Here is a 16,896-nt window from a genome sequence, read left to right on the forward strand (position 1 = left end):
TGTAGGGGTAGGTTCTTATAATAACGGTGATACAAATCCTAATCAAAGGAACTAAACTCAAAGGAATGTCTTTGGTCTTACATCAGAAGATAGGTGAATATTTTTATTTGTGTTGTAAGTTAAAACAAAATTTTTACTGTTTGTGTATATGTGTGTGTATATATATATATACACACACACACACACATACTTTACACATATTTTATCATTCTCTGCTTTAACCAATATTTTCAATATATGTACCGGCTTCTGGCCTGAGTTGTGCTGGATCAGAGAGCTGTGTTATAATGCCTAATGGGTTTATTTTCATAGGGAAGCATCCTTACCTCCTGGGATTTCAGGAGATTGCTGTTAGAGACCTTAATGCTAGGAGGTAGATTTTGAACTGTGTGACATAAATAATTATAGTCTCGTGTTGCTATTTCATAAATATCCTGTTAAAAATTTATGCTGTTTGGATAATATAATACTTTCTGTTAGGTTTCAGCTTTTGTGTTTCACTTGTCGTTAGTGTCTGTAGAATTATTTTATTTATGGCTGTTCTTCAGCAGTTGTCTTTTGAAATTTTCATAATTTTATCCATTAAAGTGACTTTGTTAGGCTCACCATTTACCTACACAAAGAAGGTATGTTATTCATATTATTTTCTTATCAAATTAGGTGTTTTCTTAGAGAAGTGTTGTTCTATTTTATAATAATCATATCCAGCCCCAAGTGTGACTAATTATAACATATATCAACATTCACTGTATCTTGATCACAGCTTCACTATTTTAAGTTCAAATTGTATTATTCCAAGAAGCTGTCACTTATGAGAGACATTTAAGGCAACTCCGATGTTATTTGTTGATGTTTCCTTTCTTATGCTGCAGATAACATAACTGAATTTCATTCTGCATTGTAGAGAGGTTTACAGAAATGTAGTAAATTTGTAAAAGGGGTACAACACTGTCTGTTTTGCTTATCCAGACAGTTGTCCCAAGTAGGTCAGCTGGACTCCACTGATGAGTTGTGAAGCTTAGTCTTTTCAGTTGTCTTGCAGTTGAAGGTTTATTGTCAAGCTTTGTGTCTGGAGCTCTCTCCTTACATTTTTGTCCCCTTTTCCTATTACTAGCTTGTATTCTTTACATTTTCAATCCTTGTCCAACTATTTTGTTTTTAGAAAAATTTAGAGGTATGTTTAAGCTTGAATAGATCTTGAAAAAAAGAAAGATTTTGCTTCTTTGTAGCTTGGCAATTCCTCATGTGAAACTGTGAAAGTATTCATTTTAATTTTGACTGCCAGAGACCCACTTCTTATGATGGATTCCTGAAAAAAATGACTTAGCCATCTTAGTTGCTTGTAAATCAGTGGCAGAAGTACCTCAAATGTGTTATTTAGAGATTAGGAACCTGAAAATAGTACCACATTCTCTGCAAGTATCACTGAACTTCAGTAGTGATACCATTATGCGGTTGTCACTGCCCAACGATCATGGAGACTAAATGACTTTTGACCTAAATCTTAGAGACTTATTATCTACTCTCACTTGTTAGTTATTTTATTTTTTTATTCTAACGTTTTAAAAGTTGAGATGTAATTCACATAACATGAATTTCATGTTATACACTTTGAAGTGTATACATTTCAGAGTATACACTTCACTGGTTTTTAGTATACTCACTACGTTGTGCAACCGTTATCACTGTATTTTTCCGGAACATTTCCATCACTCCCAACAGAAACGTCATACTTATTAGCAGTTAGTCCCAGTTCTCCTCTCCCTCCATTCCCTGGCAACCACTCGTCTATTTTCTGTCTCTGTGGATTTGCCTATTCTGGACATTTAATGTAAATGGAATCATATAATACATATGTTTTGTTTCTAGCTTCTTTCAGTTAGCATAGTGTTTTTAAGGTTCATTCATTTTGTAGCATCTAATGGTCTTGCATTCGTTTTTATGGCTGAATAATATTACTACTGTATAGATACACCACATTTTGTTTATCTAGTCCTCAGCAGATGCACATTTGGGTTGTTTTCACTTTTTGGCCATCGTGAATAATGCTTCTATGAATGTTTATGTGCAAGATCTTATGTGAACATGTGCTTTCAATTCTCTTGGGTTGCCTTGGTTGGTGTTCTGACCAAATTCAGGTATTTTGATGTGCTGGTCATTTGCTTATTTGCCCTAAGATCCTTTCACCTGCCCTTTTCTACTCTGCATCACGTTTCCCAAGCTCCTTTGGCCTCTGCTTCCGTTGAGTTGGCTTACTGGGAGGTGCTAGTGGAAGACTGAAGGGTGGGAGGAGGGAGAAGCCCGGGACTTCTCCCCTGCTCCCTTGCCGACTCCTCTGTAAAGTGACGCAGGCTGTGTCTCCTGCAGCAGGTGTGTCTTGTAGTTCCTGTTGCTTTTCTTTCTGTGAGCCTGGCTCCTGCCGGAAGGTTTCCCTTGCTTCCAGCTTCTGCTAGATGGCCCTGGCTTCGGGGTTCCAGTAATTCTGCCTCCCCCTTAGAGGTGGTACCAGATTTCTATTATTGTGAATCCCTGGGTTACTTAATTGTCCTTTGGTTGAATTCTCAGTTCTCCTATTACCTGTGTAACCAATGACTTGTATCAAGTCCCTCTATTTGCAGTAGGTAGAGTGGTTTCCACTCTGGCCTCTCATCGCTGGAATAGTATTTCCCTTCCGTTAGGCCTGCCGAGTTACAGAAGTCTACAGGACACCTTTCACGTCGTATTTGAGGTATTCTAAAGCACCCCTGGCCTGTTTCAGCTCAGTGGCCCTGCTTCTTTTCAAGTATTTTTAATAATCTTTTTAAAGTTAGGTTTACCAACTTTGTGACATTTTAAGTCTTTTTATGGTAAACAGATATGTATTATAGATTTTCAGTTATTTTATTCAAAATTCTGGAAAACTCAGCAGTGAGAGATATGTTATTTTCTTTTCCTGCATTGTAGCAAATTAATTATGCTTTACTTTAAACAGGGTTTTTGGTGCTCCTTCTACTGAGGAACAATTTCATCTTCATCATGCTTTGTTACGTCTAAAATAATTTTTCCCAGTGTGTGGTCCATATATCACTTGAAACAGAGTAACTTGGGTGTTGGTAAAATGAAGATTCTGGGATAAATAACAACTTCCTGAATCACAGTCTTTTGGGGTAGAATTTAATGTTGATGTATTGCTCTCCTTTTTGAGTACTTGTATCATTTATATGCTAGTGGCTGCTGTGGTATCATTTATCTTTTCTTTTCATCTCCCCTACTCCATCTTCATGGGGGAAGTCACAGCCATACTCTCTTTTCCTAGCACATGGTTGGCAGTGTACGACCCAAAGCAGTGACCCATATTTTCTTTATTTAGGAGAATCTTCTAGAAAGAAAGAAAAACACCTATCTCCTAGGAGAGAATCAGATGGACTCATCACTTATGGTGGGAGGTAAAGAACAATGAACTAATTACTTCAGATTTCTGGGGTGGAGGAAATTTGGTTCTTACTCCCTAGTCAGTTTATCAGTCAGGAGTCTGGGCAGGGTTAAGACATATTCAGGTAGGTAGGAAGACAAAGAAAGTTTGTCTTCAAAGCATTCTTAGGAGGTTATGTATGGATGCCAGAAAAATGAGGGAATAAACCAAGAAAGAGGAAGACATGAGATGCAGGAACCAGAGATTCAAGCTAAGGAGACAGTTAAGCGGAAAGAGAGGTAGTCAAGTTGTGCAGGAGGCTTGGAGAACAAACAGCTTGCAAGGGAGCGGGTGGAGAAGACTCTGTGAAGAAGTTCCTTGGGAGGAGTTTTCCTGGGAGGAAAATGGCAGAATGGAGAAAATATTTGGGAGTTTAGAAAATGATAGGATATGAATAAAGGTTTTCAGTAGAAGAAAAAAAGTAAGGCTCTGTTTTAACATGATCCTGGAAAGAGTCTCCTTTAGGTGGCTGTTGAAGACTGAATGTTTGTGTCCCCCCCAGTTCATGTGCTGAAGCCCTAACCCCCAATGCGATGGTGTTTGGAAGTGAGGTCTTTGGGGGGTAATTAGGCTGAGATGAGGTCAGGGGGACCCTGCAGTGGGATTAGTGTCCTTACAAGAAGAGTTAGACCAGAGCTCTCTATCTCTCTACCACATGAGGACACAGTGAGAAGGTGACAGTCAGCAAGCCAGGAAGAGAGTCTTCATCAGGAACTGAGTCTTTTGGCACCTTGATCCTGGATGTCCCAGCCTCCAAAACTGTGAGAAATAAAGTCTGTTGTTGAAGCCACCCAGTCTGTGTTATTTTGATACGGAAGCCCAGACAGACTAGTATAGTGTCACTGGGTCACGTTGTTGGACTGTGGACAAGTATTCATAATCCTGGTCTTACACTTAACTGCAATGAACAATATTTGCCATAATGTAAGAGTTCATTCTTTTGTTTTTTTTTTAAAGATTTTATGTTTTTCCTTTTTCTCCCCAAAGCCCCCCCGGTACATAGTTGTATATTTTTCGTTGTGGGTTCTTCTAGTTGTGGCACGTGGGACGCTGCCTCAGCGTGGTTTGATGAGCAGTACCGTGTCTGCGCCCAGGATTCGAACCAACGAAACACTGGGCCGCCTGCAGCGGAGTGCGCGAACTTAACCACTCAGCCACGCGGCCAGCCCCGAGTTCATTCGTTTTTAACTTTTTGAATTAACCTATAGAAACATCATTAAATACTTAAGTGCTTACATTGTTTCTGTAAAAATAATGAGAAAAGATTTTGGAAGATATTTTTAAAAGGCTATCATTATGTGAGTAACCATGGCCATATAATTAAAAACTACTTATTAAAATATAAGTGAATTGTATCTCTATGGTGATAAATGTAGCCGCTATACTTGCCAGTTGATGAAACAGATATGCCAGGCAGGTATATGCTTAATCTAGACATTGCTTTATGGATAGAAATGTGAAGATGTGTTTGCTCAAACATGTTCATCCCAATAAGGGGGAAATAGGTGATGAGAGAGCCCCATCACGATCAAAGGTGAGTGAACCATGTGCAGATTGACAATTCTGGGCACTTCATAGGAATTTATTTTTCACCTGGGCTGCTCTGATTTACTTGCTTTATTCTTGCTGTCTCAGCTGACTGATAAGTGTGCTTGGCTCCAGTGAACAATCGTGTCAGCTGTAGGTGGTAGTTATTTGCAGACTTGCTTCTGTTGAAGAGTTTTTCTTGAGAGTCACATGTTTTTAGCTTCTGTATTAGGCAGCAGCAGGACACAGATGGCATGCTCAGGGGCATCGCTGGAGAGAGTCTCGTGAACGGCTGTTGACAGAAGGCTGGTGAGGGTTAAGGGAACAATCAGAATTGGAAGCTGTTGCCCCTTTGGGCAGGCGTAGGTATGGGAAAGGAGGGAGTGGTTAGCGCTGGAGTCCTGAAGGAGGAACCCCATGACAGGATCTGTGTGGCCAGAGAGAAAGGCAGCTGCTGTCAGAAGGAAGAGGGTGCTAAATATCTTACCATTTCTCTTATGCCCATGGCTCCCATTGGCCAGTCCCTACGTGAAGCTGGAGTGCAGGAGAGTCCTGGGGTTGAGTCTGTTGAGGTCAGCCTCCAAGGTCTGCAGCAGGTCTGACAAACTCAGAGGGTTCTTAAGGTGGTTCCTAGCAAGGAGAAAGGGGAATAATAACCAGAGTGGCTACCCAGGTTTCTCTTAACATGGTTTAGAGGGAACACAGATCACTAGGGGCATTTCTGACTTTATTTTCTTCTAAGTGACTCCCAACTTCTTTAAATAGCAACATCAGTGTATTATGTAACTAGTCTCTATTCAAAGAGGATGAAAACAATGTTGGTGCATTGGTTTCTTTCTCCCTCCCTCCCTTGCTCCGTCCCTTCCCTGCCCTTCCTCTCTCCCTCTTTTCTTTCTTTCCTGCCTCTTTCCCTTCCTTCTTTTCCTTGGTTATGTCTTTGATCTTATTAATCCTGAGCAAGGCTAGTAACTAATATTAAGAAGCAGAAGAGTTTCAGGTTTACAAAAGGGTCTGGGTTCTTAGGGAAAAGAAGATGGAGCTTGATTTCTTAATCCATTTAAAGCAAGCAATTAGCTTTGTAGCAATTTATTAGAGGCTTCTAAAAAAATGCATATATGATTACTAGCACATCTAAACTCTGGGCAAGTAAAATCAAAGTTCTTCTTCTCCAGAGTTGTAGAATATGATTTTAAAATAGTTACTCTGTTAAAGTTGTAGTATCTCTCAAATAACATTCTACTTCACTAAATATATGGTTGTACGTCATAGTACATGGTGATTTTTTAAAAGGAGATTTATTTTAAAAATCTCTTGGGGATGTTAGCTCAGGGTGAATATTCCTGAAGCAAAAAGAAGATTGACTACAGATGTTAGCTCAGGGCCAATCTGCTTCACCCAAAAAAACCACAAAAAACTTCTTGAAGTGAGAAGAGCGTGTGAAAGCTGGGGAACTTAAATTCAACAACTTCTCCTTCATCCCTCCCTGCTTTTATTCCCTTAGGTAGCACCATTTATTGAACACCTTCTAAGTGGCCGACACTGTGCTGAGCCGTGGAAATCAGTGATGCAAAGAGAGACAATAACCTTCTTATGTAGCAGGGGAAATGGATAGTCTCCTCTTAACTAACAGTAATTGCCTGAGCTCATTTAGTAGTAAAATTAAATTGAGATTTTGATGTTATTCTAAGTATTGTAGCCATTGCTGAATGACTTTTTAGGAAAAAACAATAAATGATCAAATATACTATTTTATAAAGATATTTTAGGAAATTAAGACTTACATGAAGATATTTTCCTAAGTACTTTCTAAAGTTGAAACAACTCTGAAGATGAAACAACTCTTAGATTATAATTTAGTAATAATTATAAACAATATACTCTTTCATGATACTGTGGTTTTTTTAGGATTTTTTGATCACTTATTTATTTTGGTGATATTTTGTGTGTTTATTTTTAAACCATAAGTGTTCAAATGAAATTTTGAGGTGTATTTCCAGAGAATCTGTAATTGATTTAAATGATACATGAGACATTTTTTGTCAAACTGAACTGAGCTAGAAAAAAATCTCTTAGAAAAGCTGTATTTAGATTTTAATGAAACTAGGCAGAAAGGAGACTGAAGTGAATTTCTTTTTTAGTCTTTTAAATGAAAAAGTGCATCATTTGTCCTATATATCTTATTCATCATCAGTCATAGCAAAGCATTCATTCCCATGAGAGAGATAATGGATTCAGAGAGCCGAGAGGAATGGAAGATTGTCATTCAATGCAGATGAGTTTTAGTAATATTCTTATCATGAGAAATTGGGTTGCAGAACCTTAAGATTTGGAATTAAGTTGCCATAGATATATTTAATTAAAAGTAGATTGCTTTAACCTCCCTTTAAGTTAGAAATAGGTTTAAAATCTTAAATTAAATTTATGGTTAGTTTGTATTTAACTTGTATTCAGGACTTGCCTTTAATAGGGATTCTTTATAAAGTTTAGCCCCCAAAAGGTACATTTTAATTGAACTATTACAGTGAATATATAAAGAAAGTTTCTGAAAGAATTTTATAACTTAGTATATTGGATCCAAGTATGGTTTACTTTTCTCTTGATGGAGTAAGTAACCAAACTTATCAAACTAAACTAAGAACTGGAAATAAAAGGGGGATCTGCCTCCTCAACTCTCCTAACACCTCATCAACACAACTTCTTAATTATTATAGATTGTATTTCCTAGTGTTCTTAGTGTTGTCACCTGATGGGTTGGTTTCTCGTTTGTAATACTGTCCAGGGGATAGCACTTTCCTAAAAGGTAAAGCATATGAAGAAAGAAGCTATCAAAGTAGAAAAGGAAACATAAATGAGAATATATGTTGGGTTCATGTGTTTGCCAAATTTGCAAACTCTGTTGTTGCGGAGTCAGTTTTAGGTTAATTAGAGGAAAATAGAGTGCTCCGAGCTCATTCTGTGGCCCTATCTAATTGTGCACTTCTAGCCCAAGGCATTACAAAAAAGTAAGTTGAATGCAGAAGGATGTGTAGTCAACTACTAATCTTGACCATACCCCTCAGCCCTGGAAATGCATTCCCTAGTGTCAGGACATGAGGGTTCCTTGTTCTGGCAGATGCTGAGGTTTGGGCTATATTTTATGCCACTTCCCCTGCTTGACAAAAGCCAGAGTCGAGGTTGGGGAGAGGATTGATACCAATTGCTGCAACTGCGTTGTGATCACGCCTGTGGCTCCTGTCAATCAACTTGTCAACAGTAGTTTTTTTGAAGGATTCCTAAGTCAGAAGAGGGGTTTTATCTTTTACTGGCTTGCTTTCTCCTAAGACCTACTCAGATGAGTAGCAATATTACTTTAAGTGCTTTATAGCTATATCCTTCTGGAATTAAGAACTTTTTTGTGTCTAGGTCATCCTGACTAGCACAAAAGTATCTCAGATTAACTGTACATATTAAATCAAAATAAACTCTGTTAAAAGGTAAGTCTATTCACTACAGCTTTCATTTTTCTTTTAAAGGAACAGCTTCTGTAGAAAATGGTCCATATTTGTTCTCCTTTTTCCTCCTCTCCACAGGGTGAGGTAATCACAAACTGAAATCTCCTATAAATATACCATCATTACCCCAAAGGTAATTGCAACATGATAGAGTTGTTAATGTTTTCTCGGTGAAGATCGAGACCATTCACGCTCAGAGGCTCAGTAAGAGAGCACGGTCCTGTTAGGCATGCAGACAATGGGGAGTCATTCTCGCAAGCTGACGGATTATCCTGCTCTGGACTTTATTTTGTTTCACACCTTCATCATCAGCCCTGTCGGAAGATCCTTGCTGTACAGCAAGTAAGATCAGATGAAGTTGTGTGTGTGAGAGCTCTTGGCATAGTGCCTGACATCTAGTACATTCACAGTAAATGTCTTCACTCACCCTTTTTTGCCTTTGCTTGGCATTTTCCAAAGTTTAAATGGACAACATCAGCATTGTCGTCTAGTTTGTCAAAACATGCCCTTGCTAGGTTACCTTTTGAAGGTGTAGACTCCCTTACTAGGCTCATTGGTGGTGGTGTTGTCTCAAATTGAAAGCATAACAGAATTTCTCTATGGAATATGTAGACTATACCTGGTAAACCCTACTCTTAAGTTTCTCCAGGATAAAATAGTCCTTTCTTATGGAATTTGGATTCATCCGTTCACCAAAAGTTTCAATATTTTGTTTACAAATCACTGGAACAATAGTAGTAGACAGTCGAAGACAGAACCATGAAAAGCTCACATTTGGGGGTGTAAGGATGAGGAAGAAGAAGTGGTTAAGGCAGGAGAGAAGAAACAGTGTTAGGAAATGAGAAGAATCCCCTATCACAACACAGAAAGAGGGGAGGGCTTTTCAAGGAAGAGGTGGTTATATACAATATTATTATATATCGATGTAATATCTAAGGTGTTGTGAACACTTAACTGTACAATAAGTGCTTGATGCAAACTCTTTGACTAAATCTTCCCGGTAGCCCATTGAGGCAGAGACTGTTACTGTCCTCCTTTGCCAGATGAGCAAATTGAGAGACTACAGAACTCACACTTGCTATCCTGTGCAGAGCCAGGATTGCATTCAAGCCATTTTGGCTCCGTGCTGTAATCACTGAGCTGGAGAACAGTTGAGGACCATGAACTTTAAGGAAAGTGAGTTCCATTTGCAGCTTTTCTTTACACTACTAGAGAGTTGTTTCTGTATTTTACAGACGCCAAAATTTAAATTCAAGGAATTATATAAACTGCCAAAAGTCACATATCCAGAAAATAGTAACTGAAAGGTTTAGCTACCAATATTCTACACACTGATTCTATTAAGGGTCTACTTACCAATGGCATGCCAATTTCATACTCTTGAAGTGCATGTAACTCCTATGATGTGAATCTGAAACTCATGTTTATGTCTCTAGAAGCTGATTTATACTTTTGGGATAATTTGGTATCTAAACTGTAAGATATCAATGTTGAGTATGTATGTAACATTATATATGTATAATGCAATAGGATATATAAGTGATTAAATGGTTTACTTTCCCACCTTTGAGATGTGAGACAGGAAAATTCAAAGAGGGCTGACTTGAAGAGAACTCACATATATATGCACAAACATACACAACACACACAACTTTTTGTTTCTATAAGTAAAAGTAAGTATATGTGTAACTATAAGTGTGTGTGTGAATGTGTTGCAGTAGGTAATGCAGGAGAACCACCTGACTTTTGAGTGTACTGCTTAGGGGAAGAGGGGGGTTTTGGGTAGGTGATCAGTTGAGTTATTTTAGTAGGGCTTAATCATCCTTACAAATGACAATTATAGTGTCTAGTGTGGGAAAGCCAAACAGTAAAGAGAATCATAGATGGTTTAACCTTTTTTAAAAAACAGGCTTGCCATGATTTAAAATTGTGATTTATGATTATGCTACTCTTATGGAATGGTTTTGAGATATTCATTCTTTTAGGATAGGTAGTAATGATAAAGAAGATGAATTATTAGCAAATGTTTGGTACATACTTTAAGATGAGGAATATCGCTATTGTAGTTTTAAAAATGCATATTACATGTAACTATAAAATGAGTAACTCTGGTAACTATTTGTTTAATGCACACTTGCTTTTCTGCTGTGTGCCTGATCCAATATTAGAACTGAAGGTATATCACCTTACTATTTTTTAGTTGCTGTATCTGTATCTAGCTCTTATTGTCTTACTTGATTGATAGTGCTCCATCTGAGATCTAGTTCATTCATTTCTTTGGGAACTTAAGAGGAATTTAGAGAGAAAGTAGTCACATAGAGTTAGGATTGAAGGGATGGACATATGACCTTGGTTTGTGTTGAGTGTCTACCTGGTATCAGAGAGCTTGAGTCCCCATAGTCTCAAGTGGGACAGCAGTCCCTGGCTGTGAAGATTTCCTTACTGTGCTCAGTGGAGACCAGGCGCAGGCACAGAGAAACAGGCAGTTCTCTGTCTCCTGAGTGTCGCATTCAAAGGGTTTGTGCAGTGGGCAGATGGTCAATGGTCAAGAGACGATGGAGGAGCTTAGTTTGTTCAAAACGTCGTACCGTGGTCTAGCCCTTCAGTGATGGAGGAGAGTGTTTGGGACAAGAATTATGAGGTGGTTAAAAGCGACAGAAATATTTTAATGATTTTGTTTCAAATTTTAAACCTTTTGAATCTGATCAATACAGTAGTTAAGAAAAACATGATTATTCACTTTGTTTGATTTTATTAAATTAGAATCCAGAAAAGCTGGTAATAGTAAGTGGTTTAAATGTTCTTTATTTTAATGGAATTGCCTTAATGGCAGGCAGATTTATTCTTGAACATGTTAAACCTCCATATAACTTGCCAGTATTTTCCTGAAATTGGGTCTCTGATTTCTGAAATGGGAGTGGGGAAAGATGTGAAAATTGATGGCCTCAAGCTTTTTAAAATCCAAATTGAAACTTGTACTACAAAGAGAGAAGTTTAACCTGAGAGTTTATGCCTGTATCAGCATGACATAGATTAGCAATTGAAGTTTTCTTACACCCCACAGATCTAATAAACACGTTGGTTCATTTAAAAGTGATTCAATTTTCTTGGATTTTGGATTTCAGAAAAGAAAGAGCATAGCCTAATGAATCATGTCTTATGTGTGTTATAAATGTAGAAATCACATATAAAGGTCTATTTTAGATGCTACTTGTGTTTAAGTATGGATAATCAGGCATTTTGTGAATCTTTAAATTAATAGCTTATTGAGCATTTTAGAATGTTGCCTTTTGTTGAGTGGTGATATTTACTTATATATACATATTAAATTAATTATATGTGATTTGTATATGTACATAGTATATATAGTATATACACAGCCTTTTTTAACTTACAATTTTGTAATCTTTTTCACTTTATATATGTAATTAATCTAATATGTAATTAAATATCACCACTCAAAGGTGATCTTCTACAATATATTTATGTTATATAAGTTGTACATAAGTTTTTTGAGTTTAGAACATAAAGGAGAAAATCAAGATCTATCTTAAAGACAAGTAAATACATTCATATTTAATTACTATAATTTTGCTTTTAAGCTATGTCTACATCATTTAGTTAGTGATGTGTAATAATTGGAAAGATTAATAAAAATGGATTAAGGAGATTTTGTGCTTTTTAATTATTTACATTTGCTAAATATAGAGATAATTTTTTATAATCAGCATATAATGAAGTCTTATTAAAAGAATACTATTTATGTTCATTTGCAAAACTAAAAAGAAATTTTTTTTTGGTTAATTCTGTTCTTTACTAAATTTCCAATTGCCGAGTTATCTTATGATCTCAATTTGGCAGAAAAAATCAAATATTTATTTTTTCAGAGAAAACTTGTTGAGTCCTTACTATGTGGGAGGTGTACTGTACTGGGTGTTGGGAGACAAACATGGATAAAACTTGACCCCGACCTGCAGATAGCTTATAGTCAAAACCAAACAAGTCTGTAGAGACACACGCGATAAGTGCTGTACTAGACACACATTTAGGCTACTTGTGGGAATGCCAGAGGCAGAGAGCTCACTCTCACTTGGTGCACAAGTCAGCTGTTGCCACGGTAGTGCTGTGTAACGCACTGTCCCAAACTCAGTGTGGAACAACAGTAAGCATTTATCTCTCACCCCTGTGTTTATGGATCTGCTAGGGTGGCTCTGTTTTTTAGAGGTCTTCATATGCCTAGGGAAGGTGATGCGGTAGCATCAAGATTTTTTTGATGGACAATGAGGGTTCTGATGAGAGATGGGGAATTGTTGCAAAGCATTATCCAAATTTATTGTGTAAAGGTACAAAGATTGCTCTAGCAGTATTTTCCTGTTCTAAACTCCATGAGACCAGTTCTTCTGGACAGAGTGAGACCTCTTAAGCCATGCTGCTTTCTGATGTGACTGTGTCTCTTTGATCTCTAGACCCCTTGCTCTAAGCTCTGCAACTGCTCCCTTCCTGAAAGTCTCATCTCTTTTGACCCTTGGCCTTCTACCACACTCACCTTGTAAATCTGCGGTGCTGGTCACATCAGATTGTCTAATTTCTCTGCTCTTAGACAGCTTCTAGGCACTGTGAGGAAAATCACACAGCCATGTGAACTGCTGTTTCTACAGGTTCATGGCATTAGCACACCACAGAACTCATTTGCACACCCCCTGGTCAGCTCTTTTTTACATCCTCCACAGCTATTTCCATTTCCTCTCTCCCTTCAGAACCCCTTATTTCGCTGCCTCCACATTGTCTGTTAGAAAAATACTTGCTCTTACTTTTCAGAGAAAATAGAAGCCAGCAGAAAGGAAAATTTCAGCTTCCAAACCATTTCCCTAAAAAGATCTCTGTATATGTATATTCATCTTTTCCACGTGCTTTCAAAAGTTAGTGGAAGAAATTGGTGTCACGACTCCATACATTGAATCCCTTTCTCTTTTTTCCTTAATAGGGTGAATCTGTTCACCTCTGCTTCTCCTGTCTGCCTCCCCCCCTGCTGCTTCCTTTCTCTCCACATGTAAAGTTGCTCATATCTTCCCCCTCCCTTAAAGATATTGGAAAACTAAAGAACACCCTCCCTTAATTCTATGTCAGATTTCTAGAATGGTACTCTAGATCATTGGTTACCAAACATGAGTGTGCATAGCGAAAAATTAGGGAGCTTTATAAAAGTCTCGATCCACTCCAGGATCTGATTCAAGGATCTGAGGTGGAGTCTAGTGATTTCTAACTTTTAAAAGCAGCCATGTTGAAACTACTATCATAAAGGAATGTGTACTGACAGGGCTAATGCTGACTGACCGTGTAGCATGTGGAAAAGTTTACAAAACTAAGTTTAAAAAAGTGTGTACATACATATACTTTTATATATAATTCATATTATGGAAACGTATGTATATGCATATAAATATCTAGATAGTAAAAAAAAAAAGAAAATTTTGTACTATGGTATTAGGAAAAAGAAGTGTTGGGTTTATGAGTGCTTTAGAGGTTTTTTTTTTTAATTATGTATTTTTTTTATTCTACACTGAACACACATTTCTTTTGCAATAAGAAAAAATAGTGGTAGAGAAACAATAATACTGTTATGCACATGCACTCTCCATTTAACCTCCCCTCCTCGATTGAGATATTTTTTCCTTACCTGACCTTTCTACAGTAATAGATGGTGTTGACCACTTCAGTTCCTTTGAATCCTCTCCTGTTGTTCCAGATCCTGCTAGGAACTACCCAGGCAGGAAGTTCTCACTGTCTGTCATCCCGAGTAACCAAACACTGCCTCTTAGCAATTTTAACTCTGAAATAGCTTTCAAATGTGTTGTCTTTTTTCTCTTCATCTTCACTGTTGTGATTCAAGGGCACCAACTGAGATGGGTGTCACTCACTCTTTTTTTGATGCCCAAGAAAGAGAGACCAGAAGTTTTAAATGCCACTGAAAGCTCATGTAAATTGAAATCTGAAAAGAACAGTTGGGATTGGAAAGTTGGAGGTCGCTGGTGACCTTTGCCAGAGTGTTTCAGAAACATTTTAGGGGCTGAAGAGATAGGAGGAAGTGGAAATAGCAGTCAAGAAATTAGGCTGTCAAAGGCGGGAGAACCAGACGGGGACTTGAAAAAAGAGAAGTTTTCTTCATTGTCATTGATGCTATTTCATAATTAGCAAATACATCAATTCATCATATTTTAATGCTGAGAGTAAAGAGGCTGAAGAGAGAGAATGTTTGAAAACCTCAGAACATGAGATGATAATTGAAAACAAACAAAAAGAATGGAATCAAGAAATTAGTCTTGAACAAGAGAAAAACACAAAACCCTCTTCCTCACATGCTAACAGGAAGGAGGTAAAGATGGCTGCAGGTGTCCTTTATAGGTTTGAAAGCAGGCGCTGAGGGAGTTCTTATCCACTGACTCCAGTTTTCTCTGTTAAGTAGATAACACAGTTTTTCCCTGCAAGGAAAGGAATATATATATTTACCTCTCTGTGGACATACCAGAAGCTACTCAGTAGAGTCTATTTTATTTTTCTGTCTCTTTTTCTCTTCTTCTCTCTCTCTGTCTGTCTTGCTGCTACTCACTTTTACTTTTGTCGTTATTCTCCGTAAAGCCATAACACTAAAGTTAGTGCAAGGCATATTGTGAACACTAATGAAACTCTTGCTGACACGTAAGGTTGCGTGTCCAGGGAGCAGCCTGAATCATGCTTCTTCACTTACTTGGCTGGGAATGGTGACTTGTCCGGGCATTGTGGTCCTGGGTGCCCTGTGTTTGACAGATGTATGTAGCTCTTTCTCTGGTTAACTTCCACAGACCCGCCTAACATTTTCAAGGTTTGCAAACAGAACTTTTCTTTTAAAAAAAAATCCACATGCAAAATTTGCCTCCTAAAGCGTAAGATTCCACAAGAATAGCTATAACATAAAATTTAGGTAAGAGCCCGATATGAATTATATGCATTTCTCATGTAGATAGATGCTGGACTGGGTCTGGGTTGTTTATGTGTGTCCTGGAGGGTAAGCGCACACACAGACAGAAGCAGGAGTCAGATTAACATGAATTCAAATCCTAGCTCTGTCACTTAAGAGCTGTGGGACTTTACCTTTATTGCTCTCTCCCTTTGAGCCTGTTTCCTCATCCATCAAATGGAATTTGTACTGCTTTATAGGACTTTTGAGATAATTGTGTTAGATATTGAATGTCAAGCACTAAGGGCAATCCATAACTACTACTGCAGCCATCATGTCACCAGGTCATCCTATTTTTTGTTATTGTAATGACTTTTATTACTTCTATTGTAATAAAACTCTCCATTCCTGTATGGAATAGTTTTGAGACAGCCTCTACTCAAACCGTTTTTTTTTTCTTAAGGGAATGGATCGTTTGATAGTTTTTAGATGATTTCTTTCCTTGTAAGACTCTTCTGTAGTACATGGTAGTTAACATCAGTAGCAACAGCTTGGGATGCTTATGTTGATAATCACCCATAAAGCTACTACTAATCTGGGCTCCAGAGTAGGAGATATATATTTTTCTTTGCTTAAAACCCTGTTTTTTTCCCCAGCTTCTAATGTGGTCAAATTGTTGTACCTTTGCAAAGCCTTGAAACATTTAATCATTTTCTCTTCGAAGAAGTCTTTGCTATCCAACTTGGCTCTTTATTCTACTTAGTGACCAAGTTATCTTCTCAGCATTAAACTTTTGTATATGTCTCCCTAGGCGGTCTTTTCCTTTTTGATAGCTCTGATAGAAACTGATCCTAGTCTAGGGCAAAAACTTAGAAGTGAACAGTTAATGGCTAGCTGACTTTTTAAAAATTTTTAATGGCTTTGGGATATAATTGATATAATTCACATACCATACAGCTTATCTCTTTAAAGTGTAATTCCATGGTTTTTAGCATACTAAAAACAGAGCTGTGCAACCATAGCCACAGTCAATTTTAGAACATTTTCATCACCCCAAAAGAAACCGGGTACCCTGTAGCTATCATCCCACGATCTTCCCATCTTCCACTAGCCCTAGGCAACCACTTATCTACTTTCTGTGTCTATGAATTTACCTATCCTGGATGTTTCATATAAATGGAATCACATAATATGTGGTTTTTGTGACTCACTTCTTTCACTTAATGTAATGTTTTCAAGGTCCATCCATGTTGTATCATGTCTCAGTACTTTATTCCTTTTTATGGCCAAGTAATATTCTATTGGATGGATATGCAACATTTCGTTTATCCATTTATTAGTTGATGGACATTTATGTTATTTTTACTAAAACTTCTGACTATTATGAGCAATGCTGCTATGAATATTCATACACAGGTTTTCATGTGGACATATGTTTTCATTTCTCTTTGGTATTTAACTAGGAGTGGAATTGCTGGGTCAAATGGTAATTC

At 37.6% G+C, this 16,896-nt stretch overlaps 1 protein-coding gene across 2 annotated transcripts in view; it reads left to right on the forward strand.

Annotated features, from left to right (window-relative positions):
- The window catches only part of GBE1 (1,4-alpha-glucan branching enzyme 1), a 246,815-nt gene that overhangs the window by 54,690 nt on the left and 175,229 nt on the right, over nucleotides 1-16,896 (forward strand). Inside the window, exon 3 of one of the 2 annotated variants that reach the window (XM_046648015.1) lies at nucleotides 3,350-3,425. The exons of the other annotated variant lie outside the window; for it this stretch is intronic. Within the exon in view, the coding sequence (XP_046503971.1) occupies nucleotides 3,350-3,425 (76 nt within the window). The remainder of the gene's footprint in view (nucleotides 1-3,349; nucleotides 3,426-16,896) is intronic. 2 annotated transcript variants of the gene reach the window in all.

This window comes from Equus quagga, chromosome 21, assembly GCF_021613505.1.
Source record: "Equus quagga isolate Etosha38 chromosome 21, UCLA_HA_Equagga_1.0, whole genome shotgun sequence".
Lineage (NCBI taxonomy): Eukaryota > Metazoa > Chordata > Mammalia > Perissodactyla > Equidae > Equus > Equus quagga.